The sequence below is a fragment of the Acartia tonsa genome, chromosome 7 (genome assembly GCF_053477335.1).
Source record: "Acartia tonsa isolate MP-2025a chromosome 7, ASM5347733v1, whole genome shotgun sequence".
NCBI classification, from domain to species: domain Eukaryota; kingdom Metazoa; phylum Arthropoda; class Copepoda; order Calanoida; family Acartiidae; genus Acartia; species Acartia tonsa.
The window spans coordinates 46,055,988-46,072,307 of record NC_137266.1 but is presented as its reverse complement, the minus strand read 5'-3'; the positions used below and the strand labels follow the sequence as shown (position 1 = coordinate 46,072,307).

The window sequence follows — 16,320 nt, the reverse complement described above, 5'->3', positions numbered from 1 at the left end:
GCGCAGCATAGACAAGGCCATTGTCTCAGCTGCAAAAAACAACTTAGTTTCGAGAAAGGTGCCGAAGATGGCGCCGCAGAATTTTTAAGCCACACTTAGGCTCTTCTTAGCCTCACGGCTGACTGCGCGGCTGCCGAGCCCTGTCTAACATTATGGGAAAAAAACTAAAAAAAAATTAAATTTTGAAAGTACATCATGATATCATTACACATAAATTGTTTGAATGCAATTCTAAAAACGCCCGTATTATTATATAATATCAATACAGTTTACGCCCCTAGAGAATCTTGAGTAAGTCAAACTTCCGAATTCAATATAAGGTTTTTTTGGGGGGAGGGGACGATTTTTTTCCATTGTTGATATCTCTTGAGGTGGTGGAGGTTTACTTTTTGAAAAGTTATAAACTTTCCCTAGACATATGAAAATCTGCACTGTAATGGAGAACAATATCGGTTCAGTGCTTAACAAGATTATTCGGTAAAAACACAAAGATAGATAGACATCATGTTACTTTTATATAAGGATTTATCTTATTTTCAGATTGAAAGTAATGGAGAGGAAATGTTCACATTTTTATTGGCTTTTCTTTTAAAGAAAGTTATCAGAGATGGGTTCTTAAAAGATGCCGCGTTTTTTCGACAATTTTTTAGACATTGATTGATTGAACGAAGACGATGAGATTTCAACACAGAGTATACAACATAAGAATTCAAAATAATACAACTTAATTCCATTTTGCGCTGCATATTTATTAATGCATCTTTTTAGAGCTGTGTTAGACATTATACAAATGGCTAAAATAATAATTTAAAATTTTGAATTCTCAAGTTGAATACTCTGTTAAAATCGTACGGGGCATTGATCTTCGAGATGGAATAAGGTTTTTAATCTACGGCTTCGGCTAGACCCACGTGGGAATGTTGAAGCTCAAGGGAAAGTTGCTGGGGATTCAGTTTTTCAATAAAATGTAATCCATTCACAATTCTATAAAGAAATATTTGTTATTTATATTTTATGTATTTTAATATTGCTGATTTTATCAAATTTTACTTATTTATTATTTAATTTTTCAGAAATTTTATGTGTTAATTTCTCGAAAAATGTCACTTCCAACAATCAGCAGGTAATTTTATTATTTTAATTTAGAAACGGTAGAAAAAGAAATATATATTATAAAATATGTTTTATGTTAAAAACGATGAATTATGTTGTGAAATCTTTAAGGTTTAAATTAAACACACAAACTGTAATATATATACTAAGTTTTATTTAAATTTTAATAAAATTTCATTTTATTTATAAATTACTAGTGTCCCACCCCCCAAGAAAATAGCTTAAAACCACCGCAGGACCAATAGGTATATACCCTGAAGAGTGAATCCAATCGGTTCAGTGGTTACTGAGATCTTAAGCTTCAGACGAACGGACAGACAGACGGACGGACAGACATCAAGCTACTTTGTATTATAGATAGGGAGATTTTTTTTTAATATGATTAGATTTGGGTTTTAATCTAGAAGGTTTTAATCGATTTTAAAATTATATTAACTTAAAATTCTTATTTTCCCCTTAAAACTATTTTAAAAACTTCAAATCAAATTTTCATTTTAGTTTTCTTTTAATTTTCTTATGTTAAGTGTGTTTAATTCTAAGTTTACATGAAGAAATTTACGTTGAATTTAAGATGATTTTATGGAATATAATGACGTTGATTTGATATTCTGATACATGTTATTAGTTTATTTTATGAAAAAAGATAAATGAAATATTTTCTGTATAACAGATTTTGGTTTTCTTTAAGTGATTTATGAATATTTTTTTTTTCTTGTAAGTAATTTTCCACACACGCATTCAAATAAATTTTCTTTTGATTAAATTTTGGGGTTTAAGTAAAAGTTATATCTAAAATATTAAATTTTCTTTTATTTAAGGGATTGGCGGTGGCAAGACATTTCTCAATATGGTGTGTTTAGACCGTCATTGCGTCAAGGAGTTAAATCTGTCCTCAATATTTGTATCAAAGCAGTTGACAACAAGCCTAATGGTTTCTTCAGAGTGGCTTACTCCTCTTCTGTTACGATGAGAATACCTTTGAATATGGCTAGTTTATTTAAAAATGATGAACTCAAACCTTTCCGTGTTGGATACCAAGTTAGACCTGATGAGTTGAAATTTGAGGTTAGAATAAATTTTGGGCAATTTATTATTCAATTTTATTTCTTTTTAAATTAATTCTTTAGGTTTTTTTCTTTTAAAATTAAAAAAAATTCTTTTTTCTTCTTTAATTTTTAAAAGTTTATCTTCTTTTATAATAATTTTACCTATTATTTTTATTTTCTGTAATTGTTTCTTTTCTTTTAAACTTTCTTTATAATACCTTTAAATTTTTTTTGCCCAAAATTTATGTCTAAATTATTTAAGGACAATACTTTGGTTTCAAGATGGGTTTCTATTAAGAAACTAATTGCTGGTAGATTGACCTCCATGGAACATGATACCTTACTTGCGTCGGATGCTTACATTGCCCTCATAAATCTGTTAGAAGACAGTCATGATGTTTCTGTTCGTTTTGAGGTGGTAGTCAACAAGTCAAAATCCTCTGGTTTTGATCTCATACTTAAAGCAGTCCCTGCTGCAGATGATTTTCTGAATAATGATACAAGACTTAATTCTCATGACGTAATGGGCATGATTATTTATACTAAGAGTGTTGCGACTATGGTAATGTCAGAGAAATTAGATGATTGTGCTGACGTTTCAAGTTTGTATCCATGTTCACCAGTGGTTTTTTCTAATGTCGAATTTTCTATTGATGCCTACAAGGATATAGTAAAATCTATATTTCCTGCACTTATGCTAAGATTCAGAATCCATCACAATGCATCTTACCAAGAAGCTTCTGATTTCATCAAAAATCCAAAGTCAAAATCGATGAATGTTCTGCGTTACCCACCTCCCAACAAACCTTTTTCTGGAACTGTGCCTATGGATCAAGGTATTATTTCTAAATATGGCGCAAAATATGATATAAGTAAATACATTCCAGTTTTACCTTTATTTTTAATCAATTTTATTAATCTACATCTGACTACTTCAACCTGGAGCAGTTATAGAACTGCATGGACAGCTTATTTTGCTTTTATTCAACATCGTGGTTTGAAAGTTTCTCTACCTGCTTCTACTCAACTTCTCCATGGTTATGCAAATTATCTTAAAAATTGGCGTCACTTGAAAGTTTCTACCATAACCTCGTATTTATCTGCTCTAAAAAAATTGCATCATATGAATTACTGCTCTACTATTTCATTTGATTGTCCAATCTTGGAAGCCTATTTACGTGGTTTAGAAAATTATGAAGCTGTTGTAGTTGATAATTCATTCCAGAGAAACGCTTTAACATTCAATATCTTGAAATTATTTGGCCATTCTATTTTTAATTCTTCGTTGAGCAGTCATGATAAACAAGTTTTATGGACAGGAATGTTTTTATTTATTTTCCCTCTAATTTAAATTTATTTATTTTTATAAATGAATGGAAATTTCATTTAAATAGGTACCTAAATAGTTGATAAAAATTTTTTTTTTCCCATTATTGTATTATAATTTAACTTTAATTGGAATTTAAATTAATTTATTTATTCATTTTCATAATTGATTTAGAATTTATTTAGAAGGGTTCCTAAATGATTAAAAAGATTTTTTATATCCTTAAAACTTCTATTTATTTTGGGATCTTAAATAATTATGTACTATTAGTTTCCTTGTTGGCGTTCTGGTTGGCTTCACGTTTGGGGGAACTTATTTCTACACAGACTACATCTATTGATTATATAAGAATTCTTACGTGGTCCAAAATAAGAAGGAAAACCCATGACCATTTTACTGTTTTGATACTGAGACCTAAAGTTAATGACAAAGATTCTCCTATTGGTCATGTGTTAGATATTCGAGCCTATGATGATAAGAAATATTGTCCAATCCATCAAATTTTGAAACTTCATGATCTTTGCTGGCTCAAAGGCGTTGGAAAGAATGAGGACATTGTTTTTCTGTGGGAAAATGGAGTGCCTTTAACTTTAAAAGCGGTAAATAAATATTTGGCTTCATTATTGACCCCTCATTTTAATAACCCTTTGGTTAAATTTTCTGCCCACAGCTTCAGGAGTGGTCTCCCTTCAATGATGGCTACACAGCCTGATCTTTTTTCGGATGAAGAGTGTAGGCTTTCGGGACGATGGAACTCTAATACTGTCCGCCGTTATCAACGCCAACATGGGATAGCTCATGGAAGAATAATGAAAAAATTCCATGCTTTTATTAAAAAATAGACTATGTGGTTTTATCTATTTTATTTTATCATTATTTTATCATATTTTTAAGATGACACACCAAATCTAAATTCGGATGACTATTCTCAAATTTTATCAAACGCAAACTCTGAAGTGGAAAATGAACTTCTGCATAGTGCAAAATTCAATAAGTCAACAAATGAATCTCTTTCTGATGCTCGGGCAAGAAAGGAAATGGGTGATAACTTTGAATCCACTCCTTTTTCTCATCCACCCCTCGAAATTTCAAATAATGTTCAAGATAAGATTGTTCAAATACCTCAAAATTCCACAATTCAAAGTCAAAATTCTATTTCAAATTCGCAACAATTTTCGCGTAACAGAAACAATACTGATATGGCTCCAGAGGTGAAGGATTTAGATGAAAGTGAATTAGAAAAAAATTTTCCAACCTTGTTTCATGAGGGTTTTTTCTCTAGTAATCCCGCCTACAGATTTTTAACTTTGGAGTATCTGGCTAGGTACATTACTTAATTTTTATATTTTCTATTCCTACTGATTATTTTCTTTTAATTTTTAAAAAAAAATTTTACAATATCTTAAATTTCAATTTTTAGTCTTTTGATTGTGTACATTTTGTCGGTTTCTTTAAAATTTTGTTGTTTCCTTATTTTAATTATTAAAAAATTAAGTAATTTAAATTTTAGAGAAGAAATTTCTGCAAAGAACAGAGTTTTTAACACACCCAGAACAATGTACGATCGTCTTGAAACTAATGCACGCAAAGTTTTATTTTTACGTAATTATGAAGCTGAAATGGATGATGGTGATAACCATTTACACCAAATAAGATTTGAAAGAGATGTGGTTACTCCCCCTACGACTTTGTACACTATGGCTGCCCAGAGGATGAGTCCGCAGTTAACTCCCATCCATTCTTATGATTTCAGTCACCTAAGAAATGAACACCAAGTTAGTGTCATAGCATTTTTTGAAAGTCACAACTTAGCCTCTCAGCGTATAAGCATTCGTATGTTTACTGAAAGTAACTTTGCAAAATCCACAGCCGGGAACTATAAAATTGTTGATAGACAATCTGATGGTGATTCCAATGCGCAGTTAAACCTGGATAAGGTAAAGAACATGGGTGAGTTTCACTCTGCTTTCTTTTGGATGATGACCCTCCGTCAGAGAATTTTTCCTTGGGATCACAGTTTTAGTTCCCTTCTCTTGTTCTTAATTGAGAGTGAATATTTTATAGCTCCACACAATGCTGATGGTCTTGGTAGAGGAAATATGCCACAAGGGACTTTTTGTGGTCTATTTGTTGATTATGTGGTCCACATTAACAATTCCAGGTTCACTAAAAAGTTACCTTTTCTAACCACAGTTGAACTTTATGGCATTTCAATACAATTTTGTCGTGGTGATTCCCGTTTTAAAAACCATAATTTAAATCCTATTAATTCAAACAGTAATGGTCAATCTTCAAACGCGCGTCAAACTCCTAGCCGACGTTTCGGTCAACCTAAGCAACAACAATCCCAGCAATCTCAACACAAACCTAAATCTGTTGACAGAAGGAGTATTTGTGACTATTATAACTTGCCACCGCCAAAAAAGTGTTTTCGGGCTAAATTGCATGATGGGAAAATGTGCAAAGATCAAGCTGGTTTTGTTAGAAAGCACATTTGTGCTTTTCTTTTACCTGATGGCGTTTTTTGTGGTGAACCTCATCCAGAATTTGAACACTCAGAATAATTATTAAGAAAACTGTACTGTGGGGTATATTTAAATAGATATATTTTATTATTTTATGGTTATATTTTTCCTTAAAAATATGCTTGATTTATTGATTAGCCTCCAGAGATTAGGTTGGTTTTTTTATTATCCTATAATATAAAGTAATAACCACTGAACCGATATGGTTCTCTTTAGCGCGAAGCTTTGTAGTGGCTTAAGATGGTTTTGGACTATTTCATTTTATAAATTAGTCTGGGTATGGTTTTAAGCTATTTTCTGCTAGATTCTTTTAAATGCTAGAGGCGCAGCCACTAGTGTTCAATAAAGAAACTACTACTTGGAGGCTAATGAGTATTGATTTTATGTCGATTTGCTTTAATCATTTTATTTTGCCGTTCTTTTTGTTTAATTTTGTTGTTTTTCATAAAACACAACAATTTTCTTTTCATTCCATTTGAAATATTATGCATTTATCGATTTTATTTCGATTTTAAAAGTTTATATCTATGTTATATTTTATTGATATTTTGTTAAATAAATATGTGTTTTATTATCTTTGTTTAATTTATGGGTTAGCATTCTACTCTTTTAAAGATTATGTTGTTTAGTCTGTTACAATTTGTTGTCCTTTTAATTTAGATTTATTCCGCTTTTCTTTTGGACGTGCTCTCGTTACAATTATTTCTTGCCGGTAATTTACATATTGTGTTTGCTTTTTGTTTATTCTAAATTTTATTTTGGAATTTGACTGGTTAGAACAGATGTTTTATTTGAATTTTTTTTTCGTTTTTAGATAATGTTGCAAGTTATTTCGGCCTTCCCCATTTTTCCTGCATTAATAAATGGCTCCTTGCCGGTGATTACGATAAACCATTGAAACTTCCTGCTTCGTTACCTAAGAAGATTAAAAACTCTGAGATTCCCGTTTTAAAGGATTGTAACAAATAATTTTTTTTCTCTGTACATAAGACGACATTTATCAATACAAAATTTTACGCGACATTTCGTTTCAAAATTAAGCATTTTTATTGGTGGTAATTTTTCTTGTGAATTTTTGGATTTTGACTTTGTTCATTTTCTTACTTAATTATATATTATTTTGAGGCGTTTCGTTTTAGAAATATGAGTATTTTTGTGTTATGGCAAATGTTATTAGTTATTTCTTATGAACTACTTAGGTTTTTGTGTGTCTATTTTTATATTATTTGTTACATACCTTATAGGATTATGGTGTAGCCCCGTCACAATCATTTTGGAAAACTTTTCCATCTGCTCCTTTACCCTCTGAAACCGATTCAAACACTCCTATAGACGTGAACGCCCTAGAGCATGAATTTTTAGCCGTTTATGATGACCTTGATCCCGATCAACGTTTTAACATGGCCAGAACAATTGATAATATGCGTTTTGGTGCTGATGCGCTTATTGATCCCACTTTATTAAACCCTATGGTTGAAGAGAATGGTCGTAGTGTACTGCAACCCGAAGTAGCTCGCCACTATACAGATCAATTAGCTACAATGGTTAAAAAGGGGTTTGTGGCTGGCCCTTTTGATGAATCTCCTATTCCTAATTTGCGAATAAATAGTTTATTTGCTGTCAACCAGGCAGATAAATATAGACCTATATTGAATCTTTCTAAGCCTAAAGGTAATAATTATAATGATGCTATTGTTCAAGCTAAGATGAGAAAAGTCACAATGTCAACATCCCGGCAATTTGCTGAAACTCTTACAAACACTGGTAGAGGTTCCATAATTTCAAAACTCGACCATGTTTCAGCCTATAAACTGGTTCCTGTTAAAAAGGAACAGTTTTATTTACAAGGTTTCTCTTGGCTGGGTAAAATTTTTATTGAAGTGCGTTTAATATTTGGGGCTGGATCTTCCGTACCAAACTATGATGATCTACATCAAACTGTCAGTGATATTGTTAAAATTATCAGCCAAACTGACCGTCAATTTTTACATAGAACTCTTGATGACCAAGTTGTAGTTACCCCTACTTTGGCACCAAATCATCACTTCATTTCTTCTTACCTTGATTTGGCTAAGAAAATTAACTTGCCATTAGCTGATACATCTGGTGAAGACAAAGCTTTTCTTTATCGAACGTCTGGAACTGTTCTTGGTGTTTATTTTAACACAGAGGCCATGACTTGGTCATACAAAGAAATAAAACGCGTGACTCACATGAAGATTTTGAATTCTACCTTACTTTCTCCTAAGGTGACTTTGGAACAGATGCAAAAGGTGATGGGTGTGATTAACACCTTAGTGATTATGTGTCCTACATTCAGATTTCTACGTGCTCCTCTGGTAGCTCAACTTTCAAACTCTTACTCCATATCGCCTTTGGTTTTAAGTGTTGATGCTGACATGTTTTTAAACCTATGGTTGCACATATTTGATGCCTTACAGCATGGTTTTCCTCTACCTAGTTTTGTTCGCCATCCCCCTCTCATAGTGCGTACTTATATTACTGATGCAGCTGGCAAACCTGATCCTACATCTGATCTGGGTTTTGAGATTGGTGCTGGCGCTGCTGGTTACATTGATCCTTGGAATAAGATTATTTATGTTGGCCAAGCTTTATGGCCTGCTTCCTTTCTTGTTCGTCCTGATTTTCTGAGTAAAATCTTTGGTAGAAAAACCACCTTGTTGGAAACACTTGCTATGTTTGTTCCCTTGTGGCACAATGTTTCTGATATAATTGGATCTCATATTGTCATCAAAGTTGATAATATTGGTACAGTTTGGGCATATCAAAAAGGACGTTCTAAGGAAGATATGTTCACCAGTGTGATTATGACCGCCCTAAACCATGTTGCCACTTACTTTTGTTGCAAATTATATGTGTTTCATTGTCCCCGCTTATCTTCTGAAACTGCTGTTTTCGCAGATTTGCTCACAAGAACAAATAAACAAGGCATGGACTTTGTTAATATGAAGATGAATACTATTCAACATGGTTGGCCACCTTCTCTCATTCGTTGGCTGCTTAATCCAACTATTGATTGGTTTTTGGGTCCAGCATTGGTCGAAGATTTTAAAACTGCATTGAAAGGTAAGGTTTTTCCTTTTTTGGCGTGGATGAGTTTTTCTTTTCCCTTTTTGGCCGGCTTATAGGTTAGGTAAGGATTTCTTAACATTTAATTGGACCAATTTGATGATTTTCTAAGAAATATACCTTTAAGTTATTTATTTTGTCCAAATGTTAAGAATCCTTAGTTGTAGGTTATAGGACTCATCCCATGCCGGAAACAGGAAAACCTTCTTATAATCTAGGTGTTACTGAATGAACCTGATCCTTTGGAATTCTGGAGACCCTGACTGCTTTCCTCTACGGCTTCGGCTAGACCCACGTGGGAATGTTGAAGCTCAAGGGAAAGTTGCTGGGGATTCAGTTTTTCAATAAAATGTAATCCATTCACAATTCTATAAAGAAATATTTGTCATTTATATTTTATGTATTTTAATATTGCTGATTTTATCAAATTTTACTTATTTATTATTTAATTTTTCAGAAATTTTATGTGTTAATTTCTCGAAAAATGTCACCCTCCCTCCACTCCCTCCGACTTATAGGTTAGGTAAGGATTTCTTAACATTTAATTGGACCAATTTGATGATTTTCTAAGAAATATACCTTTAAGTTATTTATTTTGTCCAAATGTTAAGAATCCTTAGTTGTAGGTTATAGGACTCATCCCATGCCGGAAACAGGAAAACCTTCTTATAATCTAGGTGTTACTGAATGAACCTGATCCTTTGGAATTCTGGAGACCCTGACTGCTTTCCCAGAGTATACAAATTTAGAATTCAAAATTATTATTTTCGCCATTTGTATAATGTCTAATACAGATCTAAAAGGATGCATTAATAAATATGCAGCGAAAATGGATTTAAGTTGTATTAGACATTATACAAATGGCTAAAATAATAATTTTAAAATTTTGGATTCTTATGTTGTATACTCTGTGTATCATCTTCGTTCAATCAAGCAATGTCTAAAAAATTGTTGAAAAAACGCGGCATCTTTTAAGAACCCATCTCAGCTATTTTTGATATAGAGTAGCTCTAACCCTCCAAATAAACTGCGATGTTTTCACACCCCTCCTGCCCCCTCTGTTGTATTAATAAACATTTAAGATTTCTAAGCTTTCTTGTGGTCACAGTGTGATGATATCCTATTATATAAAGTAGCAGCTTATACCAATAAAGGAATTAATTCAAGGAAAAATTACGAACCTATACGTGTTTTAAGCCATTTTATTTTTTGACTTAAGACTGGAATTTATTTTCTCGTATTCATTCGAATCCGGTGGATAGGAACCGGTTCTCATCCATACGAAAAAACTATGTCTAGCATCGTATTATATCCAGTTTTCTACGAATATAGAAATGTACAATCATAAGATTAAAACCAGTTTTTTTAGCCGGTGCCTTCGGCACCACGGGGCGAAAAAAAACTAGTTTTAATCTTATAATTGTACATTCTATATCCGCGGAAAGCCGTTTATAATACGATACGAGAAATAACTATTAACAATTACTCAGCCTTAAAGCGCTATTAGTGATAGTATGATGATATTAGTGAAGGTTTAAACCTTCACTGACAGAAAATCGTCGAACATTTAATTCATTAGTAATTAGTATCTTAGTAAAATAACTGAACTAGCCTATATAAGAAAACCTATTTTGATTTTATGCTAATAATGGATTACTTAAAATTAAGTTATAAAAATTGCCTTTTTATACATATTTACTTACAATTTTTTGGTTTCTCGATTAAAAAATTATATTTTAAAACAATTATTTACTTAAAAGCTGATGTAAAAAATTTAATCATTATTTGAGACGCCTAGCGGCAAAAATATAAACTATACATAATACAAATATCAGTATTTTGTAAAGTAAAGCTATAACTAACGTCTGTCCGAACGTCCGTATGTCCAGGGACGTTCAAGGGGGAAGGTAAGGGATTGATTTTCCCCCTCCCCCAAATAAAAAAGCTTGGACGTCCTTGCCTATATGAGAAAAAAATTACCCCCCCCCAAAAAAAAAAAAAAATATTTTAATCCTCCCCCCCAAATAAAAAAAGTTTGTATGTTCTTGCATACGTCCATAATGATTTACTCTTATTGACAATTTAGGTATGTTAGAATTGTCCTATTGATTTCAAACTTTGGATGATGATTACTGTTTACATTAAAATCTGTACAGATGTAGATAAATGTATTTTATAAAGTTTTGCAAGAATATAAAGTTGGAGAAATGAATATGATGACACGCATATTTAGGCTTTGCACTTTTTTAGCGGATACGCCACTAGAAGTCTCTAGTGGCACTTTAGGTCGACCCCCCCCCCCCCACATTTTTTAGTGAATTTTAAAAAGTAAAAGTATTTGTTCTATATAGGAGCGATTTCTCAGGAGAGGGAGTGGATACCCTCCCTAAAAATAGATATAAACCTTCACTTGACATATAAAAAGTTTCACTGTAATAGAGAACAATATCGGTTCAGCAGTTAGCGAGATCTTTCACTACAGTAAAACAAAGCTTATTGGCACTGCTTTAAATAATAGGATATATACTGACCAGGCCATAAAAACAAGTTTTACATACAATAAAATATTTTTTTCAAAGAGGCGTATCCTATTATAAAAAGTAGTATTATTTTTGTTTTAGCTTAAGATTTGAACTTAATGAGTTCTTCGTTTTTTGGATGCTTTGCATTGGTCCTAGGATGGTTTGATGCTATTTAATTTATATATATAAGTCTTTGCAAGGTTTTAGGCTATTCTTTTGTTTTCCCTTCCATTAGAATACAGAGCCCATATATAAGCTAGTGGTGCAGCTGCTAGTTTATTCCAATGCACAAAACATATGCCCCTTTTTTAACACACAGTATTTTAATGGTGATTTGCCTTTAGCCTTTTTTTTTAACCAATTACAAGTTGAGTATCTGTCAACGGAATTAAAGAAACTTAAAGGATAATTCGACAATTTTCAATGAAATAAAGACATTGTAGTAATATTTATCAATTAAAATAAAATGTTGATTATTAAAAACCTGCCCTGACCATATTAAAAAAAAACTTTTGTTGCATAAACATTCAACATTTGAAATACATCTGAAGCCTACTATTTATACAATATACACATAGTGCTCATACAATAATGAAATAATCCACCTAAAATTACGTAAAATAAAAATTTTGAATACTGCACATTTGTATAAATTAAATCGGCTAAATTTGGTTTGACGATTAGTATACCCAGCCAGAAAGTAGCGTCACTATCGCGCTACTATAGCGCACGATATCGTGTAGCAATCTAGCACGAGTTCTTACGATATCGCTAAATAGTCGTCCAATGCACATCGACGATATGTTACGATAAATGGTCGAAAAGGTACTTAGAGCTGCGCAATACACCTACGAACTCGTAAGCAATATCGTAAGATTCGCGCGCGATATCGTGCTAAAATCGAGTATAACTCGTACATCAAAAAACTTTAACATCGTGTAGTTTAATGTAAGGAAAACGTTCCGTAATATAATCAACTTCATATCAAACACAAATTGTACTATTCATACAGAGCAGGGACAAGGGAAGGCTATTCCACTGTGTTCCAGAAATCCCAAAAAATGACAAAAAATCATAGAGAGTGTATATTTGAACATTTTGATGAAATTTTATTTAAAAAGCAATAAGTATACATATATCTTTTAAAATAATGGTGAAAAATACTTATAATAGGGGTTTTACACAAAGGGCGTCAAGGGGGGTGTAAAGATAGTCTAATAAGCACATATCAGAAGCTGTAACTTCCTTTGTTTTTGAGCTACATTGACGGGAATTATATCAAAAGATATTGCACAACCAAATAAACAATGTTTGGTAACCCTTAACAGTCTGGGGGGGGGGGCACCCCCCCCTTTTCTGGTATTTTCTATCTCATTTTCTGTGTGTGAAAGATATAGAGCTGTAACTGAGTGACTTGTTTAAAATGGGCACAACACATTACTGAAAGTTGAATATCTTCATCCTGTCGGGCACAGGATGCCAGGATACCTGGCAGGATCATACAGGTAAAGAGCAAAAATATTTTTTCATGACTTAAACTTTCATCTTACCAAATACTAAAATATACTATAATACTACATCCCAATATGAAATATAGTTGTTCAAGTAAATTTCCGGTTCCAGGTATTATCCTGGAGGTCCTGATCCTGCAGGTCTCCAGAAATCTTTAATTAGCTCCTGTTACCTCAATTTTTGACTTAGAGACTTCAAATTTTTTAACTTAAGCTATTCTAACAACATTACACGACCAACTAAATTTTCATGAAAATCTGCAGCCGTTTTCCCGCCGACTGCCGCCCCTGAAATTTATATTTTGAGATTTCTAATACAAAGTTTACATACAGCTCAGTCAATTTCTTACTCATTTTCTGTGTGTATTTTTAAGCAGGGAGGGATTGAACAATGGGCTGTTTATTTTTCTAGTCGACAATGTTTTATAATAGTGTTTTCTCATTTGTAGGCATAACAACTTTTAGACTTTATTAATTTGATTTGTTAGTTTATTAGTTGAGTGTCCAAACATTTCAACAACTAATTGTAATTTATAGAAGGGGCAATTTTGTGTATTAGCATTGGGGATATACATTAAATTTTCGGCCATTGTCTTATCCCTTTAGATCATAGATATGTAAGACTTTAATTTTTATTTTCATTTTACTTTAAAGGAAACAATTTCTATCTTAATCAACATAAATTCTACTCTTCTTTGTTAATAAGTATGAAAGAACCTTTTGTGAAAGGTTGCTCAATAAAAGGGTAAAGGGAGTATATAATGTTAAAAATATAAAATCAGAATATTTTTTCTTGATCAAGGAAAACACATACAAATTTTTAGACTTCTAGCTTTAATGGGATCCAAGACTAGTATATATCAAGCATAAATTATTATATACTGATTCCAAAAATATATAATACTCAAAAATAGCTTTAAAAATAAAGGGTCCACACTGATTTGAAGTGTAGTTTAGTTGACCGAAAAAATAGTTGTTTACTATGATGAAAAGGAACTTAATTCCAAACCTCTGGTGTAATTACACATCAAATTCTTATTTTTCATAGTAAAGAGTTAATTCTTTCGGCTTTATTTCCAAAAACTTGTGTATATTACTAAACAATTGTTTAAAAGTGTATTTTCCAAAATGTAAAAATTGATTTTTTGTCACTGTCAGGAACATAGTGTATTCTGGCAAACAATGCTTTAGAGCTGATTTCATAGATTTCCAGTTAAAACTAGATGATGAGATTATGCAACTTTTGGCAGAATTTGATAAGAATCTCAAGCATTATTATATTAGTTTTTGCTCACTTTACTACAAGCCATGCAAAAATGAGAGTCAGAGATTAGTTCCATGTTTAGTTTTGAGATGAACGAGTTGAATAATGCTTTTTACATATTTTTTATATTTTATCTAAATCATAGACTACTCGTAAATTATATGTTTAATAGTGAATAAAATTTATTGAAAATCCCAAAGAGTGGATAGCTGTAATATTTTCAAAAATATTTAAGATTGTTTAGATATTTATCTCATCTAAAAATTTTACATAAAAAAAGTTTTTACGACACCTATAAATAAAATTCTGAACTACATAACTATTCTTTTCCAAATCCTAAATTTTATAATATATGTTGTGGTTTAATTTGGTATTTCTTGACAACTTCTTGCCTCTAATTGTGAAACAAGTTGGAGGGAAGTGGCGAAATGGGTAATGTAAATTAGAAGCTTCCCTGAAATCATGATTTATTATGTACTGCAATACTAAAAACAACCAATCTTCTCCGAATATTAACATTTACAAACTTTTCACAGAATTTAAAATATGGGGAATTTCCCCCACAGTGCCTTGTAGAGCACAGAATCCCCACTTTCCCGACCATTAATTTAAAACAAATTGTAAACGGCCAAAGGGGAGGGAGTCTTGGTATAGCATTAAAGAAACCAAAAAATATAATTCAAATAAGGAGGGGGATCAGTGCTTGATAGGCAACTTTGTGGTAAGGCACCAATATATGTTTTTTATGATTTATATTAAATTAAGTTGATCGTCAAATAGAATTTAGTTCTTTATGTTTCTAGGTCATTTATTTTTTAAAAGCGAAGCTTTTCTATAATTAGGGTCGGTCCGTAAGTCCGTCAGTACGTCCATCCGTTACAGTTAGCTTTTCTCGTTAATCTAAAAAGGTTAGGATTGTCCTTTCGATTTCAAACTTTATATGCTAATTCCTATAGCAGTTAGGTACAAATTCGAAAGCGCAGCAACTCTATAATCATTACTAGAAAGTCCGTACGTCTATTTAAAACAAGCTGATTTTTTACTTTTTTTACAACAAATCTTTATATGTTCAAATAATCCTAGTCATCTGATTTTTTTAATACTGATTCCTATTACAACAAGGTATAGTGTTATAAGCGAAGCTTCTCTATAACTAGTCTTAAAAACGTTAGTATGTCCTTAAACAGTAGCATGTATTTAAAAGGACTCTCCACAGAAAAATCAACTTTAGATTTTTGAAAATCTAACCTGAAATTATTATTCTCTGTTCAATTTTAGGCATTTTTTGTTTTTGTGGCATCGCGATCGAAGCCCTTTGAAATTTTTTACCTCCTTTAAGTGAATCCTCCCGCCATTTAATTTGTGCTGCTTTAGTGATTTTTAGCTTCTATTTTTGCCGCCGTTGCCGCATTCATCGCCCTTCTCCGCCGCTACTCCGCTGTACGTCGCTTTTTAATACATGCTCCCCTCTCCCTTGTTCAGAAATTAAATGGAGGCTGGGGTTGTTGTGTATAGCTACGTACGCAATGTATAGCGGAGTAGCGGCGGAGAAGGGCGATGAATGCGGCAACTGCGGCAAAAGATAGTTATATTTGGCGGAGGCGAACACAAAATGGAGGCGGCAGGATTGTCCAGTCAAGGAAGAGGATAAATCGTAGAGCGGCCGGTTGCAATGGAGCAAATGTTCTTTAGCGGCGAACACATATTGAGTGGAGGAAAGTGTAGTATATATTGTTATAGCGGCAGTACAAATAGGCGGCGGAGAAAATTTTCAAAGGGCTTCGATCGCGATGCCACAAAAACAAAAAATGCCTAAAATTGAACAGAGAATAATAGTTTCAGGTTAGATTTTCAAAAATCCAAAGTTGATTTTTCTGTGGAGAGTTCTTTTAATAAGTTTTGCAACAAATTTACTTACAATT

At 32.4% G+C, this 16,320-nt stretch overlaps 2 protein-coding genes across 2 annotated transcripts; both read left to right on the top strand.

Moving 5' to 3' along the window:
- The first annotated feature begins 891 nt into the window (after positions 1 to 891).
- LOC145323858 (uncharacterized) lies at positions 892 to 7,156 on the top strand. The gene is made up of 5 exons (XM_080166440.1): positions 892 to 1,123; positions 1,932 to 2,178; positions 2,422 to 2,995; positions 4,381 to 4,810; positions 4,997 to 7,156. The coding sequence occupies exons 1-5, from the start codon at positions 1,101 to 1,103 to the stop codon at positions 6,048 to 6,050; spliced, it is 2,328 nt and encodes a 775-aa protein (XP_080022566.1). The 5' UTR covers positions 892 to 1,100; the 3' UTR covers positions 6,051 to 7,156.
- Positions 7,150 to 9,460, top strand: LOC145323859 (uncharacterized). The gene is made up of 2 exons (XM_080166441.1): positions 7,150 to 9,098; positions 9,320 to 9,460. Exons 1-2 carry the CDS (start codon positions 7,412 to 7,414, stop codon positions 9,331 to 9,333), a joined length of 1,701 nt encoding a protein of 566 aa, XP_080022567.1. The 5' UTR covers positions 7,150 to 7,411; the 3' UTR covers positions 9,334 to 9,460.
- The last annotated feature ends 6,860 nt before the right edge of the window (positions 9,461 to 16,320 follow it).

What these genes read in the sequence shown, in the direction of transcription:
- LOC145323858 (XM_080166440.1), top strand. Translation starts at nt 1,101, where the DNA reads ATGTCACTTCCAACAATCAGCAG. An exon ending in TCACTTCCAACAATCAGCAG is followed by an intron (nt 1,124 to 1,931) that starts GTAATTTTATTA and finishes CTTTTATTTAAG; the next exon opens with GGATTGGCGGTGGCAAGACA. An exon ending in AACTGTGCCTATGGATCAAG is followed by an intron (nt 2,996 to 4,380) that starts GTATTATTTCTA and finishes CATATTTTTAAG; the next exon opens with ATGACACACCAAATCTAAAT.
- LOC145323859 (XM_080166441.1), top strand. Translation starts at nt 7,412, where the DNA reads ATGGCCAGAACAATTGATAATATGCGTTTTGGTGCTGATGCGCTTATT.